This window comes from Garra rufa, chromosome 23 (assembly GCF_049309525.1).
Source record: "Garra rufa chromosome 23, GarRuf1.0, whole genome shotgun sequence".
Classification (NCBI taxonomy): domain Eukaryota; kingdom Metazoa; phylum Chordata; class Actinopteri; order Cypriniformes; family Cyprinidae; genus Garra; species Garra rufa.
In genome coordinates, this window is record NC_133383.1 from 6,775,634 (window position 1) to 6,794,578 (window position 18,945).

General features: G+C 34.6%; 1 protein-coding gene across 2 annotated transcripts in view; it reads right to left on the reverse strand.

The window, feature by feature from the left end:
• clip1b (CAP-GLY domain containing linker protein 1b) overlaps nt 1–18,945 on the reverse strand; it is a 47,360-nt gene that overhangs the window by 25,071 nt on the left and 3,344 nt on the right. The window contains exons 3-14 of one of the 2 annotated variants that reach the window (XM_073829098.1): nt 17,046–17,533; nt 16,839–16,963; nt 14,546–14,747; nt 14,265–14,462; nt 14,067–14,170; nt 13,889–13,949; nt 12,129–12,233; nt 10,301–10,429; nt 10,076–10,192; nt 8,068–8,125; nt 7,533–7,783; nt 5,181–5,243 (exon numbers count right to left, since the gene is read on the reverse strand). In XM_073829098.1, coding sequence (XP_073685199.1) covers nt 5,181–5,243; nt 7,533–7,783; nt 8,068–8,125; nt 10,076–10,192; nt 10,301–10,429; nt 12,129–12,233; nt 13,889–13,949; nt 14,067–14,170; nt 14,265–14,462; nt 14,546–14,747; nt 16,839–16,963; nt 17,046–17,533 — 1,901 coding nt within the window. The remainder of the gene's footprint in view (nt 1–5,180; nt 5,244–7,532; nt 7,784–8,067; nt 8,126–10,075; nt 10,193–10,300; nt 10,430–12,128; nt 12,234–13,888; nt 13,950–14,066; nt 14,171–14,264; nt 14,463–14,545; nt 14,748–16,838; nt 16,964–17,045; nt 17,534–18,945) is intronic. The other variant, XM_073829099.1, reaches the window with a different exon arrangement.

Here is an 18,945-nt window from a genome sequence, read left to right on the forward strand (position 1 = left end):
TATAAAGCTTCGCAGTGAAAGTAAAGGGGTGTTATTTTTCAATAGTCCAAAAGAAGTCCAATAAAGCGCATCAATTCATCATAAAAAGTGTCCTACATGGTTTCAGGGGGTTAATAAAGGCCTTCTGAAGTGAATCGATGCATTTGTTTAAGAATAATATAGAAACTTAAAACTTTAGTATTGATATTATTAGTATCTAAAGATGTTTTTGGTTTTAAAATACACATAGTTCTTGAAAATAAATATTTAGATTGTTTACAGTACATCTGCATAATGGAAGTATTTGTTGTACTTACTTTACTGCTTATTTACACGTCTTTGTTACAGTATTTTTCTAAAATATCAGTAAACTATCAAGTAATTTTTGGGGAATTTTTGTTATTGTTAACCAAATCTAAAACTTAGAAACTAAAAATGTTTGGTTACTTAAAATAAAACTGAAAAAAAAAAAAAAAAAAAAAAAAAATTATATATATATATATTAGTGGTGGGCCGTTATCGGCGTTAACGTGCTGCGTTAACGTGAGACTCTTATCGCGCGATAAAAAAAATATCGCCGTTAATCTATTCTCAAATTTGGGTTGGGAGCTGGGTCTAAACTACGCAAGCTATGATGACTTTCACCTTGATAGTTTAACGCGGATGTATACCGAAGACTGTAGAATATGGTTGCGCGTTTATGTTTCCTCCGCCAAAACACAGACGGGATCACGTCGTCCTCCATTCATAAAAACCGAATCTACTATAGCGAAATGCCACGTAAATTCGTCGTTTTTTGGATTCATAAATCAAATGTTGGTCAGTCACTTAATTCAAATCGCGATATGGACTAGTGTATGTGAAAACTGAAATGCAGAAAGACCGTTTTAATATGAATCCGGTATGTTCCGTTTGCCTAGCTGTATGTATGCATTGCGGAGACGAGCTTTTACTACACGCATACCGAAACACACGTGACGCTCCCGGTAATTTTTGGCATTTTCATCTCACATGAACAGATAAACTCAATCTCCAAAACTGCTGTGAGTGTCACTTTTACCGTTTCATTTGAGAAAACTAGCATCATATCATACTGTATGACACAGAAACTTCACGGCAACCTGTCAAAATAAAAGTACGGTGTAACATGTAATGGGCTGGGTAGGTGTTGACGTTAAAAAAACCCACAATCTAATAGGGAGAAAAAATAATTTCAGTGTTAGTTAGTTAGTAAACACAAGTACATCTAATTGAACATAATTTATTTTCATCAACAAATTATCATAGAACAGCTTTATGAGCTTTATGATCCATTCTCAAAGACTTTAAGTCATTATTTGGGTAGCACACATTCTGAATGCCTTCAGCAGAATTCAAATTAGCCATTTTAATCTAGATTAATCTAGATTAATTCCAAGATTTAATCTAGATTAATCTAGATTAAAAAAATTAATCTATGCCCACCCCTAATATATATATATTAGATGTTAGATGAAAAAAATACATTAACACTAAAATGCAATAAATTATCATACTTATTTAGATGAGGATTTTTTTTTTTGTTCACTGAATTCAAGTATCTGAGGGTGTTTTATGGTTATAAAACCGATTATAAAATTATTTAAAAAAATGACTCTAGAAGGTCAATATTATAACTTAATAATTAAGTTAATTTCTAAAATTGGCTGAAATTCTAAATCAATACATTTGGGGGGGAAACTAACAGCAACACACAGCACTTATCTCCAATCTAGAATTACACACACTTTAAATGCAATTAGGCAAGATACTAAAATTAACTTATATTGGAAAAACATTTGCCCTTAAATTATCCAGTTTTAATATCATCCTATCTCAATTCCAATATTTAAAAAATTAAAATATTCCCAAAAATTAGCTAAATATTCCCAAAGAAGTTCACCCAAAAATTAAAATTACCACATGATTTACTTGCACTCAAGGCATCTTAGGTGTATATGACTTTCTTCTTTCAGACAAATTCAATCTGAGTCATATTAAAAATTATCCTGGCTCTTCCAAGCTTTATAAACGCAGTGAACGGGTGTTATTTTTTTAATAGTCCAAAAGAAGTCCAATAAAGTGCATCCATCAATCATAAAAAGTGTCCCACACAGCTCCGAGGGGTTAATAAAGGCCTCCTGAAGCAAATCAATACATTTGTGTAAGAAAAATATCCATATTTAATCCTTTATAAACCGTAATCTCTATCTAAGTACAATGTAAAGAAAAATGTGGGAGGATTTTGATATAAGCCAAGAGGAGACTGGTTTTCCCATGCTTCTGTAAACAAAACTTGGTTTTCGCGAGACTAGCATATTCTCATTGAAACTTACATAGCGTAAGTCTGCGTCATCTGCTGGAACACCACTCTCTTCTGAACATGCGTATGTCAGTTAGCAGACGATAAAGATTAATGTTTATAAAGTTGTAAATATGGATATTTTTCTTACACAAACGCATCGATTCGCTTCAGGAGGCCTTTATTAACCCCCTTGAGCTGTGTGGGACACTTTTATTTTGGATGGATGTGAACAAAAAACACCCATTCACTGCCATTATAAAGCTTGGAAGAGCCAGGATAATTTTTAATATAACTCAGGTTGGATTTGTCTGAAAGAAGAAAGTCATATACACCAAAGATGCCTTGAGTAAATCATGTGGTGATTTTAATTTTTGGGTGAACTATCCCAGTAACTTTCCTCTGTCATAACACACCAAGTTACTGTATAGCTCCAAATGAGATGGAATATAATGCAAAAAGAAGTAATGCATTCACTAAACCTCAGTTTGTGCTCAGGTTTAGAACAACACTCTTACAAAATAAAGTTTCTTATTAAAAAGTTAAAATCGAAAATTATTTTTCAGCTGAATATTTCCACTTGAAAACACCCAATATGACCACAGACTAAACCAACAACACCTTCTGAACCACTGCAGGTCAGTCCCTATAATACAGATGCTAAATCAAGCAAGACCCTTCACTTGAGAACCAGTGACATGAGAAGACCTGTTATTACTCTTTCACGCAGTCTTACCGTATGCGTAAAGCACAACCCCAAGAGGTAAGTCTCCTCTGATAAGTGCAGGCCATTGGGATGATTATGTAAGGCCACGTATGAGCGCACAGAACATGCTTTACATGCAGCCTCCAGGCGGTCAGATGTAGAGGACACATGCATGAATTAACAATGCATCTGAACCATTATGTCAGTAACAGGACAGTTACACAGTGGAAAAATCTCTGCTCGCCTCTTAAGTAAACATGTTTATTTTAGCTACAAATGCTAAATGTTTTAGTTTCAGCATCATATTAACAGCAGTAAGTCTAAAATTAAAATTCACTGCCATTCAAGATGTGGAGAAGATTTGGATTTGGAGAAGTTAAGCATTACATCACTTGCTCACCAATTTATGCTCTGCAGTGAATGGGTGCTGTCAGTATGAATCTCCAAACAGCTGATTAAAACATCTCAAAAATCCGCAAGTAATCCACACCACTTCAAGTCCATCAATTAATGTCTTATGAACAGTGTTGGGGAAAGATACTTTTAAAAGTAATGCATTAAAATATTGAGTTACTCCCTAAAAAAGTAACTAATAACGGTTCTTGGTTACTTTTTATGGACTTGTGCATTACTTTTAAAATTTAAAATTTAAAATTTTTACTTGCTTGTTTGTTTTTAATATAAAAAGTTCTATTTCTGGCAAATGTTTTTGGCTTAGAGAAAAGTAAATTCACGTCTGTACAGTAAACTGCAGAAGAAAAATGTCAACTCTTCAGCAATAATAAAGGAAAACAAATGTTAGATTATTTTGAGTAATTTTTGATTATTGTTATGGATGAATTGGATCATCGAAGGTCGGCAGCAAAGACATCGGTTAATAAGATGGGATTAAATACATAAAGAATATTTGTATTATTTAACATATTTAATTATCGCAGGTTTGTGTTGAATTGCACTGTTTTTATTCATTTTGAGGAATACTGTATTTGTTTTTTTAGTCAGTGAGATTTAATGCATGTTCACATTTATTCTAGAACTAAAGTAACATCTTACAATTTCTCTCAACATGGGGACAGGAGAGCTTTTAATCAATAAATGGGGGGAAAAAGTAACTGGAGTTACTTATTTGAAAAAGTAACTCAGATATTTTCTTGTCAATTAAAAAGTAATGCGTTACGTTTATAGTTACTTGGAAAAAGTAATATTATTACGTAACTTGCATTACTTGTAATGCGTTACCCCCAACACTGCTTATGAAGTAATAAGATGCGTGTTTGTAAGAAAAGTACAAAATACAAGTCCTCTATCCAAAATATTGCTTTCTCTAGAAAGTCACCTCGTCTGAATCAAGAGAAAAAATACGAAAAGATCAAGCACCGTTTACAAGTAAAAAACAGTTTGATCACTGGAGGAAACATTTTATGGGTTAAGGACTGTTTAAAATTACAATGCCTTGATGGATTTGTTACTTACAAACACACAACTTTTCACTTCACAAGATGTTAATTGATGGACTGGAGTGGTGTTGATTACTTGTGGATTACTACAATATTTTTATCAGCTGTTTGGACTCATTCTCTCATTCTGACGGCACACATTTACCATCCATTGGTTGAGCAAGTGATGTAATACCACATTTCTCAAAATCTGTTCAAATGAAAAAACAAACTCAACTACATTTAGATTGACTGAGGGTAAGTACATTTACAGCAATTTTTTATTTTGGAGTGAACTATTCCTTTAAATTCATGATTTCAAGAGCAGCTATTGTTATCCCAAATTAGCATTCATTTAGCATTTTTTTATGATTATTACTGTTGTCTGCTAAGGGGAGCATAATGATCACTGTTAACTAAGGTCAGTGATTTGGACAAACTCCAAACACTAAGTGTTAAACTTCACTATTTACAAGTAGTATTGTATGAACAAATAGTTTAAATGATGTCGTCTGTGAATTAAATCTAGGGAGCAACCACCAACCAACCACCCAGAGCACCCTAGCAACCACTCATGACATCCTAGCAACACGGAGCTGACTTTTGAACTGGTAGAGCACTAAGTCAAATAACTGAATTAGTCACACCTTTCCAAGTCCCGTACAGACATCAGATATGGCCTGACAGTAACCAGGTGTCACTGTTTATCTTTTTGATATGCAGAATAAAGCATATTTACCTCTTTCTGCAACTCCTTATTCCTCTTTGTCACCTGCTCCAGCTTTTCATCAGATTTTAAACTCTGTTTGAGGGTGAGAAAACCTCTAGTTAGTCCTGTGCTAAAACATACTCTAACATTTAAAAGTTTGGAGTCAGTAAGATTCTTTAATGTTTTTGATAATGACTCTTATGCTTAGCAAGGCTGTATTTATTTTATAAAAAAAAAAAAATTAAAACAGTAATATTGTGAAATAGTATTACTATTTTAAGGATTTACTAATTTCCAGAATAAAAATGTCAGAATAATTTACTAGGGAAGTTAACGTTATTATCAGTATCTTGATATTGCAATAGCAAAACTGTGTCGATATTATCATGGCCAAATGAAGATATGAAATGATAGCAAAAAGTGTTATTAAAATATTTTTTAAATTCTTATTCTAACATAAAATGTCTTTAAAGTTGTGTTTTGGCCCATTACGCTTTGGCACAGTATCTGTCAAATGAACTAAAACCGAAAGTGCAATATAGCTTAATCCCCTTCATCAAGTCTGCTTTCGTTGCGTATTTCAAAGCAAAGCACACACGTTGTTGAGCCGATCAACTCGTGACTCAGTGTTTTCTGCACCTAAGAACAGCTCCATTTACTGTGAATGAATGAGTGTGCGTTTGCGAGAGCAATGGCCACCAGTTAAGTCTTATTTAGACGGCAGATGATTACAGCATTTCACTAGATTTCACTAGATCCTTTTACTTTAAAATGAAAGCTCTACTGCAATTTTCATCAAAATAACAGCTCAAAATTGCAGCATGAATTGCTGACAGCTAGCGGTTTTAATGGGTGATGTTACTAAAATTCAAATTCAAAATGTCTTTAAGTGTAGAAATTAGGAAAGCAGTTTTGTAATTTCCCTACTGTAGTGTAAAGCAAAAAATAATGTACGTATGAAATATTCATTTTAATTTATTTTGCAGTGCAATTGTTTTACAATGTATGGCTATTACTGTCATTGTTGTTATTATTATTATATTGTAATTAGTTTGGCTTCCTAAAACAGTGTGAATGTAATTGAGACTGAGACAGTATATCACAAATAAAAAGAGGGTTAAGTCCACTTGAAAGTTCAGGTTCACTTTTTTCTGACTTAAGTTTTCTTAGTTAAGAACATGGGTTGGAGCTTTTCATTTTAAATTCTCAAAGTGCATTACAGAAAATAATTATTTAACTTTAAAATGTAAAAATTAAATTTTTAATTTGTCTTATTTTTATTTCACAAAAATTACTGTATAATAGACTTCATATTGCGATATTATCATATTGAAAGATTTTGATATCGTTATTTCCCTATAATTTACCCCCATGTCATCCATGTTCATGTCTTTCTTTCTTCAGTTGAAAATTGATTAAGGTTTTTGAGGAAAACATCAAAGGGGACCAACAGGTTCAAGTTTCAATGCAGCTTCAAAAGGCTCTACCCAGCCGAGGAATAAGGGTTTTATCTAGCTAAAAGACTGGTTATTTTCTTTCTTTGCATGTACACTTAAACACTGTAAACACTAGGTTGGTAGTACTTCCGTCTGCATCACACGTGACCTTTCCAATATGACTATGTAATGTGTGAAGTCGAGCCAGTGCAAATATGAGTGTTTGCGGTTAAAAAGTATATAAATTAGATTTTATTTTTATTTTTTTAGAAAATGACTGATCGTTTTACTAGATAAGACCCTTATTCCTGAGCTGGGTTAGTGTAGAGCCCTTTGAATCTGCAATGAAACTGCAGTTTGAATGTTCAACCTATTGGATCCCATTGTTCCACTATATGGAGAAAAATCTTGGAATGTTTTCCTCAAAAACTTTAATTCTTTTCAACTGAAAAAAGAAAGACATGAACATCTTAGATGGCATATATGTGACCCCAGACCACAAAACCAGTCATAAGGATAAGGTAAATTTTTACAAAACTGAGATGTATACATCATATGAAAGCTCAATAAGCTTTCTATTGATATATGGTTTGTTAGGATAGGACAATATTTGGCCGAGATACATCTATTTGAAATCTGGAATCTGAGGGTGCAAAAAAATCTAAATATTGAGAAAATCACCTTTAAAGTTCTCCAAATTAAGTTCTTAACAATGCATATTACTAATCAAAAATTACATTTTGATATATTTATAGTAGGATTTTTACAAAATATCTTCATGAAACATGATCTTCACTCAATTTCCTAATGATTTTTGGCATAAAAGAAAAATCAATAATTTTGACCCATACAATGTATTTTTGGCTATTGCTACAAATATACCCCAGCGACTTAAGACTGGTTTTATGGTCCAGGGTCACATATTTTACAAACATCATTTGCTCACCTGGGTTTGGTCTTTGTATGCTTTCAGTTCCACCACCTGCTGTTCCAACTCAGCACTCTTTTCTGTGATTCTGTTAAGCTCTTCTTCTGTTCGGCCCAACTTCTCCTCCAGCTCCTTCATCTGCAGCTCTCTCTCTTCACCCTTCGCTTGTTCCTGCTTTTGTCGAACGGTCAAATCCCTCAGCAGGTCCTCCTGCTCCCTGGACACCTGATCCAGCTTCTCTTGCTGCATTTTCATGTTCTTTTCCATTTCTGCTGCCACACAGAAGTAGTCATAGAGGAACTTATGCAGGAGTATTTGTGCTAATATGATCATTTTCCCCAAACTTTAACACAAATTGGATTACTGAGCAAGTAAAAGTGTGTCGTTGTGAATTATGGTTCAGCTGAGAATGGCTGGTTTATCTCATGAGCATGCAAAAACGACAGCGCAAAGCTGTTCACATTGGTGCAGGGATGCAAATATAAAAAGACTCAGATGTTTAACGGCAGTTATTGAGAATTTAAGTGCTTTTGATGAGTCATGCTTTGCTTACCTTGCATGGCTAGTGTTGCTTTATTATTGTCCTCTGCAGCTGTGTCAAGTTTCTGCTTCTGAAATCAAACAAAGAATATAATCAAATACAATAGGTTAGCCTGTTTTATTTCTTTTGCATTTTTAAATATCATTTGTTATTATACAGGAAATGACCAATATTATTCTTTATATACTTCTTGTGCATACAAACATCTCACTGGATTCCCTAGTAAAAAAGTAATAGATTTAAAATGCATTTATTTTATACTAAGTATAGTTTAAGTCTATTATTAACACATTTAAACACTGAAATATCGCTTGATACTTACTAATATAAAAATTGTAATTAAACTGAATTTGGAGTACTACTTGTGCACAATGCACATTTCTTAATATTAAGCTTAAAATATGTTTTAAATGTCACTATTGATGAGGATTGTATGATCCTTAAATAATATCAGTCTTTAAATGCAAAATACTTAAAGTGTACCTGAAGCATACTTGCAATAGTTCCACTTAAGCACAATTAAATACACTTAAGTACACCTTTAGTTGGACTTCAGCACTACTTTCGCTGAATTAAAGTGCATTAAGTAATGAATGAGAAGGTGTGTCCAAACGTTTGGTCTGTACTGTAGATATGAATTCAACTGAAAAAACTTGTGAAAAAATATCTTTCAGTTGGTCAAATAGCAAATAGTGGAGCTCTGCAGCCACCTACTGGTAAACGTTATTTGTAGTTTTTTTTTTTTTTTTTTTTTTTTACTTTTAAAACTGGATATTCAAAAAGATGGGCAAAAATTTTACACTAATCCATGTGAAATTATCCATGTTATCCCCATGAATTAAAGTTAGAAATGTGGGTCTTTTATAAAGTGAATTTTACATAAAAAAGCAGTTTTTGTTTAAAAAACCCATTAAAAAATATATTTATTTAATAATTTAGTGTCCAAACTTTTGGTCTGTACTGTATGTAGCATTAGATAAATGTATTTTAAATACATTTTAGTTTATTTTTCACAAGGGTATTACAAATAACGGCAAAAGGATGTCTGGAAATGTAAACTGATATTTCCTACTGACAAACTACAACAAAAGATAGAAACAACTGACTTAAAATCATTTTTGTTGGTGAAAATACTAGTGGTCTAAAACTTTCGCACAGTAGTGTAAAAAATTATTGTAAGTTGTAAAACAAAGATTACAGGAGTATATTTTAAAAGAAAATACAATTTCAGTCATTTCAATATTTTATATAAATGTGCTTTACTTGGAAAAATAACTGTTTATCATGATAATTCATGTCAATTTTTCAAGTATTAAACTAAATAAATATAGCTATTTTATGTATTATATCCATTTATTTGTATATTGTATATATTTTACATAAATGTGCTTGAATTTGCAGAAAGAACAATTTATTGTGGTAATGTTAATACATTTAAATGTTAAACTAAAAATATAATAAATAAATGAATTAATAATAATTTTAATAATAGTTTTTCCTTCTGGAGCATCATTGAGCGTGAGTCCCTCAGTTGTCCTCAGTGTGAAAAGATGGATCTCAAAATCATACAGTCATTTTTGGAAATGGTTCAAATACACAAAAATGCTGGAAAACCAAATAATTTGCAGGACCTGAACAACTTTTCTGAAGTACAGTAGGCAGTTTAACTGTTCAAGGCAAACAAGTGACTACAACTATCACTAAACAAAAAATTATTTTGGTCAAATAATTAACATTTTGCAGATTCTGAAAGGGGAATGTAATCTTTTGAACTCAACTGTATTTGCCTAAATTTTTAAGCATTTAATTTGGAAGAAAATTATGTATCCCCAGACACACCTAAATAATTTAATACCATAAAAAATTCAATAACATAAACAGCAGTTATTAGATAACCATATGGGCTGGAGGGAGGCGTAAAGTACTGCAGAAACAAAAACCTTTAAAAACAAGTGCCATTATCATTATGTGAAAGTAAACAGGCTTTTCAGGTTAGTAAATAAGCATTAGTGTTGATTACCAGATCTTGCAGCTGCTGCTGGAGGGATGTTTTGTCCTGTTCAGAGGAGGCGAGTTTCTGCTGGAATAGGAGCACTTCCTTCTGTCTGTTCTCCAATTCAAAGTTCAGCTCCTTTATCTATAAGAACAAAGCAAAAAAACATTATGATGCAAATGTCTTCTAGTGTTCAATCATACGTCATAATGTATATTGTTTAGATGGATTTGAGGAGGGGGTTGAATAGACCTTTTTGTCTTGTAATGGAGGTGAGGCTGATCCTGCGGTCTCGGCCCGGAGAGTTCTCAGCTGGAGATGAAGGTCGGACACCTCCTTTTCCAGCTCCATGATCCTGGAGCGCTCGGAAACCGTGGCCACCTACAGCAGGACACAAAACTTCATTAACTGCTTAGGGTGAACAAACCGGGTGACTGAAGGCATTAAACGTAAACTAGACATTTTCTACATACAGTCAAACCAAGATTTATTCAGACACCTTCAACATTTCTCACATTATCACGGTTTATATAGTTAAGAAAATGGTACTTAAATATGACAAGAACTCAGTTAAACTGTGTCAGAACAAATTCATCTTGATAATGTCAGATAACTGATGATAGAAAGGTATGTAATGGATTACAATCAACCAAAAAAAAATCAGACAACCATCAATACCTCATTGACTAATTACCAAGCAATGCATAATTTGTTCAGTCTGTGGTGTAAAAAGGTTGCATTAGAAGTTAAAGAAAAAACACTTGAGCAAAACATGGTCAGGTCAAAGTGTTTGAATAATTTTGGTCCCAGATTTTTATTTTTTTTTACTGGCATTCCACTATATGAAGAATTATTTGGCTATACTGTCACAGTTTATTTTAATTACCTATCCTAACTTATATAAATGAACTATACTGTCCTGCACCCACTAGTAAAAAAAAATCTCAAAAATTACATCTGGTGTCTGATAATTTTTGGTATGACTGTAGAAACATTTCAGATTCACATTATGGTCATGTGCCGAAAAAAAGGAAAAATTATCATGTCAGAAAAAAAAACGATTCAGCACAAAATATATACTATAATTTAAAGGATTTTTAAAAATGATATTAATACTTTTATTCAGTAAGACTGCATTAATATCAATCAAAGGTGATAGTAAAAAAAAAAACACATTACAGTTCCCACAAGAATTTATTTTACTATTGACTTTTCTCTCAAAATTCTGATTTTGTACCTCACAATTAAAAATGTTTCCCCTTGGAATTCCATGTTTACACCTTGGAATTCTGACACTTTCTCAGAATTTCTGCCGAGCAAAAAATTAATTAATTAATAATAATAAAAAAAGATAACTGTGACTTCTCACAACTCTGACATATTCACATTTCTTCTCAGAATTGTGTTTATATCTTGCAATTTTGAGCATGAACCTCATAAATCTAGCAAATTCGGCAGCAAATGATGGAAACAATGTTTCATTTATAATAATTTATAATAATAAATGTCTTTTTGGCCAGCGAATTAGCATATTCAATTGATTTCTGAAGAATCAAGTTGCAATGATGCTGAAAATTCAGCTTTGCTTCATAGGAATAAATTACATTTTAAAATATACTAATAGAAAACAGCTCTTTTAAACTGTAATATTTTACAATATTACTGTTTTTACTATATTTTTGATCAAGTAAATGCAGTCTTGTAAATAAATGCAGTAGTGTAAACCTACAAATATACCTATAAAATATACGTTTCCCACATTACATAAGGCTACCGAGGCTGTTGTGATGAAAATGTGCTTAAATGTCATAAAAAAACACATGGACCTTAAAAAAAAGAAGAACTCAAAATATTTTATGCAAAGCAATTTCTTATTTTCTTCACTTGATTTTGGGATGAAAAATGGCTTGCAGAGATGCACCCAGCGGTGCTTACAAAAAAAAAAGACCTACCTCAATCCATCATGGAACATAAACATAATCACTTTCCCAAAATAAGCCAAATCTCTTCCGTGCATGGGGATCTGTCATCTACCCCGAGAGAAATCTCTCTCACCCTCCCATCTGACAGATTGATTTACCCTAGTATCCTCTAACTCCCTCTGGAGTTTATCTGCTTTGGTCTTTTCAAAGAGAAGACTCTGTTCGAGCTCCTTAATGTGGGCATGCTCCAGTTTGGTCTGCGTCTGTTAGTAGACAGAAGAGGAAAAGAGAGAGACAACACCAACGGCGCGGTCACGTGCCAGCCAAAAGCCAAGTACGAAGAGCTTCATGCAGACCTTGACATCATCCTCCTCTATGAATGAGGACAAAGACAGCAGTGACACACAGAGAGCGGCGTGAAGACGGAAGAACGCATTAAAAAAAAACAACAAGAACACAAAGACATGAAACAAATGCGGCTCAAAAAGCAGGCCGATGAAAAAAAGATGGAAGGGGTCAATAATAGAAGAATGAAGGAAGGAATGAAATGTGTGAATGTGATCAAAGATGAAAAAAGAAGAATGCACGGATAAAAAAAGTGAATGAATGAACAAATTAAGACAATAAGGTGAATGAAGCATCAAAGAATCAAAGTGTCAATGCTACAAGAGCTACAAATGGAAGTGATGCACTGTTTACTACTTACAAAAGAAAGTTTAATAGATCTTCTCCGAAGTGATTTTTGAAGAACTTGATTCTCATATAAAAGCATGATTTGATCTTGAGACAAAATGAATGAATGAAAGAATTTATCTAGTGGTCATTCATTTACAAATACTTTTCTATGAATGAATCAGTGAATCAATAGGTCACTGACTCAAAAGGTCATTGAATCAGCGAATTAATGAAATAATAAATGAATAAATTAGTCTATATCTCTCTCTCTATCTGTGGTCATTCTTTTACAAATACCTTTCTATGAATGAATCATAAGTCATTGAATCATTGAGTCAGCGAATTAATGAATTAATAAATTAATGAATCTATCTATCTATCTATCTATCTGTCTGTCTATCTTTAGTTGTGGTCATTCGTTTAAAAATACCTTTCTATGAATGAATCATGAGTCATTGAGTCAGCGAATTAATGAATTAATAAATTAATGAATCTATCTATCTATCTATCTATCTATCTATCTATCTATCTATCTATCTATCTATCTATCTATCTATCTATCTATCTATCTATCTATCTATCTATCCCTTTTTATCTGTGGCCATTCATTTACAAGTACTTTTCTATGAACAAATCACTGAACTATTGAATTAATGATTCTATCTATCTATCTATCTATCTATCTATCTATCTATCTATCTATCTATCTATCTATCTATCTATCTATCTATCTATCTATCTATCATCTATCTATCTATCTATCTATATCTGTGGCCATTCATTTACAAATACTTTTCTATGAACAAATCACTGAACTATTGAATTAATGATTCAATGAATCTATCTCTCTATCTGTCTATCTATCTATCTATCTATCTATCTATCTCTGGTCATTCATTTACAAATAACTTTCTATGAACGAATCGCTGAATCATGAGTCAGCAAATTAATAATTTAATCTATCTATAGCTATGGTCATTAGTTTACAAATACTTTTCTATGAATGAATCACTGAACTATTGAATTAATAATTCAATGAATTATCTATCTATCATCTATCTATCTATTAAAAACAATCTTTACATAAATCTACTCTTCTCCTGTGAATTTGTCTCGCTATAATAGAAGTATAAAAGACTGATAATTTCAGCATTAACATAGACTGATGCGTTAAAGACAGGTGACTGTGCCGGTCCGCTCGTATCCAGTTTCATTGTAAACGTATATGACAGGATCACTTTACCTCTAGGTCACCTTTGGTAATGCAAGCTTCTTCTACACGGAACTGCAGGTCCTCCACTTTTCTGTGGGACAAAACGTACACTTTAAGCCCTCAAATGTTTCTTCCAACGTTCACAATATTGCATTTTTCTCTGCAGTAAACAATTACTTCACAAAGTATTTTTAATTATAAGGGTTACCTTTTTTCCTCTTCCAGCTGATTCATCAGCTCCACTTTATCTCTGTCTGCAGTCTCCACGAGTCTCCGCAACTGGTCCAACTTGGCTTCCATCTCCACAGCATACTTCAAAAACATGCAACTCATTTAAAGCTCAGTCTCTTTTATCATTCCAAAAATTAAAACTTTCACATAATGCCTCCAATGAACAGCTTCTGACCTGTTCCTGACCCTGTCTGAGCAGCGCCAGCTCTTGCTGCACCTCTCCAGCATGACTTGTGGCTCGTGCCACTTCTGTCCTCTCCAGGTCCCGCTCGGCAAGGAGCTGCTCGATGTGCTGCTGCTTCTCCTTCAGAGCCTCCTGCAGGGCCGTGGTGCCTGAGATCTTCCGCGCATACCGTGCTGAAGTCTCTGTGAGCTGAAAGAATATTGATGAGAGTATTATTTCAAATATTAATCGAAGAAAAGCATTACATAGGAAGGAAAGATGTGGGACTGTACCAGGCCTGCTCGGCTGGGTTTGCCTCCAACTGAGGAGGTGACAGAGCTGAGGGAGCTGATGGAGGACGCACTGGGGCTGTTCTTTAGTGTCGACCTGCGTCTGGAGGTTTTGGATTTAGCGGGAGTGGTGGACGGGAATCCGATGCGAGTGACTTTGTGAGTAGGAGCGAACAATCCATACTTTGGTAGGCATTGGAAATACCTATGGAAGTGAAGCATATAGTTGAGCTCAAAAGTTTACACACACATTTCAGAATCTGCAAAATGTTAATTATTTTACCAAAATGAGAGGGATTATTCAAAACGCATTCTATTTTTTTATTTAGTACTGACCTGAATAAGAAATTTCACATAAAAGATGTTTACATATAGTCCACAAGAGAAAATAATAGTTGAATTTATAAAAATGACCCTGTTCAAAAGTTTACATACACTTATTTCTTAATACTGTGTTGTTACCTGAATCCACAGCTGTTTTTTTTTTTGTTTATTGATAGTTGTTCATGAGTCCCTTGTTTGTTCTGAACAGTTAAACTGCCTGCTGTTCTTCAGAAAAATCTTTAAGGTCCCACAAATTCTTTGGTTTTTCAGCATTTGTGTGTATTTGAACCCTTTCCAATAATGACTGTATGATTTTGAGATCCATCTTTTCAGAAGGTTCAAACGCTCACTGATGTTCCAGAAGGAAACACGATGCATTAAGAGCCAGTGGGTGTAAACTTTTTGAATTTGAACATCAGGGTAAATTTAACTTTTTTCTCTTCTGGGAAACATGTAAGGATCTTCTGTAGCTTCTGAAGGGCAGTACTAAATTTTAAAAAAATATGATATTTAGGCAAAGTGAGAAAAATGTACACATCCACAATCTGTTTAAAAGTTTTCACCCTCTGGCTCTTAATGCAACATACATCATATCCTTCTGTAATAGATGCATATGAGTCCCTCAGTTGTCCTCAGTGTGAAAAGACGGATCTCAAAATCATACAGTCGTTGTTGGAAAGCGTTCAAATACACAAAAATGCTGAAAAACCAAAGATTTGTGGAACATGAAGGACTTTTTTGAACTGTTCAGAACAAACAAGGGACTCATGAACAACTCTCACTAAACAAAAAAAACACGGATCACTCAGGTAACAACAGTATTAAGAATCAAGGGGATGTAAACTTTTGAACTGAGTCATTTTTATAAATTTAACTATTATTTTCTCTTGTGGACTATATGCAAACATATTTTATGTAAAATATTTTATTCAGGTCAGTACTAAATAAAAAATTAAAATGCATTTTGTATGATCCCTCTTATTTTGGTAAAATAATTAACATTTAGCAGATTCTGCAAAGTGTATATAAACTTTTAGCCTAAATGTATCACTACTGTTCAAACAGCATGATTTTAAAATGTTTTTGAAAGAAGTCTCTTATGCTTATCAAGGCTTCATTTCTTTAATCAAAAATACAGTAAAAACAGGAACACTGTAGAATATTATTACACTTTAAAGTGACTTTTTTGTATTTGAAAATTTAATTTACGCCTGTGATGCAAAGCTGAATTTTCAGCATCATTACTCCAGTCTTCAGTGCCACATAATCCTTCAGAAATCATTCTAATATTTCAATAAATTATTTTATTATTATTAATGTTAAAAACAGCTGTGCTGCTAAATACTTTTGTGAAAACCAATATTTTGTTCAGAAACATTTGTTAAATAGAAAGTTCAAAAGAGCAGAATTCTGTTTAAAAAAGACATCTTTAATTACACTATAAATGTCTTCACGGTCACTTTTGAACAATTTAATATGTTTTTGTTTTAATAAATGTATACATTTCTTTCAAAAAACTTTCGAAGAATCTTACTGACCCCAAACTTTGAAACGGTAGTGCATAAGTTGTCTGGGGAATAGCTAATAGCTACTTTATCATTTAGCTCACAATCACTTCCCATAATGCCAGTTCAGACAGAGTAACCAAAGGTTAAAGCCAACATAAAAAAGCATTAATAACCCATTTTACTTCTATAATGTGACATTTCAGAATGAAACAGGACATTTATCATTTTTTTCCATTGAAATTGAACATGAAATGTGTTCTTTATGATTTCAACCTGAAAAAAAAACTTGTAATCTCACATTAATTTTACAGTTTTAAAAGAGATCTCAAGAGATCTCTTAAAACTGTTCTTTGATTCACCTACATAAATAATACCTGAAAGATCTGTTTTAAAATATGTTTTAAAACAGATCGCCCTGTTCCCATGGGTTGATCTTATGCAATTCTGACAATTTGTGGCCTTACCTTGCACCAGCCACTGCCCCGTCATTCTTGCCAAGAGGCTCGTCCAACTCGACGCCACACCAATCACCTTTTGCAAAGTCAGTTTCGCCCAGAAAACGCACCACGCCTGCCTTGGTTCCACCAACCTGAGGAATGCAAACAAACATTACTTCAAACGGTCCCTCAAAAGCTTACTAAGCATGAAGAAAGACCAGAGACAGGCCTTACCAGCACACGATCACCCATCTTCAGTTCCCGCTGCAACTTCTTGGCCGAATCCGTCTCAGACAGATTGGATGCAGACTCGCTGGCGGCCCTGGTTAGGTTTGTTGAGGTCTTGGTGGTTGTACTAGTGGTTTGAGTGACAGGAACGGGATCTTTGGCAGGGGAGGTGGACGTTTTGTTGGCAGGCGACTGCGTGCCATTGGCCTCACGCTCTGCCACGGGAGTGCGGGACAGTTTGGAGGGCCGGGTAAATATACCTCGCAAGTCCTCGCACTGGAAGTAGCGTATTCCAGCCACGGAGCCATCGTTCTTCCCGATGGGCTCGTCTAGAACTATTCCCGCCCATTGGCCCGGTGCAAACTGGGTCCCTCCGATGAACTGCACATAACCTGGTTTATTTCCATTGACCCAAACTCGCTCTCCAACAGCGAAATCTGACGCAGCATCTTGGGCCGTATTAGAGGTTGGGGAAGTTACTGCCTTGGCGCCAGCTACAATCAGCAAAAACAAAAGCAAGTCAGATCTGAATCAGTGTGTTTATGTAACCTACAGTGAGGAAAAAAGTTACTTGATCCAATGCTGATTTTGTACGTTTGCACACTGAAATGAAATGATCAGTCTATAATTTCAACGGTAGGTTTATTTGAACAGTGAGAGACAGAATAACAACAGAATACTCCATTTTAAAAAAGTTATGAATTGATCTGCATTTTAATGAGTGAAATAAGTATTTGACCCCTTTGCAAAACACAACTTAGTACTTGGTGGCAAAACCCTTGTCGGCAATCACAGAGGTCAGACTTTTCTTTTTTTGGCCAGCAGGTTTGCACACTACTCTCTGCAGATCCTCTCCAAGTCATTAAGGTTAGGAGGCTGATGTTTGGCAACTGGAACCTTCAGCTGCATCCACAGATTTTCTATGGGATTAAGGTCTGGAAACTGGCTAGGCCACTCCAGGACCTTAATGTGCTTCTTCTTGAGCTACTCCTTTGTTGTCTTAGCCGTGTGTTTTGGGTCATTGTCATGCCCATCCATCCAATGCCCTGGCTGAAGGAAGATTTGATGGTACATGAGCCTGTCAATCGTCCCTTTGATGTGGTGTAGTTTTCCTGTCCCCTTAGCAGAAAAACACCCCCAAAGCATAATGTTTCCACCTCCATGTTTGACAGTGGAGAAAGTGTTCTTGGGGTCATAGGCAGCATTCCTTCTCCTCCAAACACAGCAAATTGAGTTGATGCCAAAGAGCTTGATTTTGGTCTCATCTGACTACAACACTTTCACCCAGTTCTCCTCTGAATCATTCAGATGTTCATTGGCAAACTTCAGACAGGCCTGTACATGTGCTTTCTTGAGCACCTTGCGGGCACTGCAGGATTTCAGTCCTTCACGGCTTAGTGTGTTACCAATTGTTTTCTTGGTGACTATGGTCCTAGCTGCCTTGAGATCATTGACAAGATCCTCCCGTGTAGTTCTGGGCTGATTCCTCACCGTTCTCATGATCATTGAAACTCCACCAGGTGAGATCTTTCATGGAGCCCCAGACTGAAGGAGATTGACAGTTATTTTGTGTTTCTTCCATTTGCGAATAATCGCACCAACTGTTGTCACCTTCTCACCAAGCTGCTTGGCGATGGTCTTGTAGCCCATTCCAGCCTTGTGTAGGTCTACAATCTTGTCCTTGACATCCTTGGACAGCTCTTTGGTCTTGGCCATGGTGGAGAGTTTGGAATCTAATTGATTGATCGCTTCTGTGAACAGGTGTCTTTTATACAGGTAACAAACTGAGATTAGGAGCACTCCCTTTAAGAGTGTGCTCCTAATCTCAGTTTGTGACCTGTATAACAGACACCTGGGAGCCAGAAATCTTGCTGACTGATAGGGAATCAAATACTTCACTCATTAA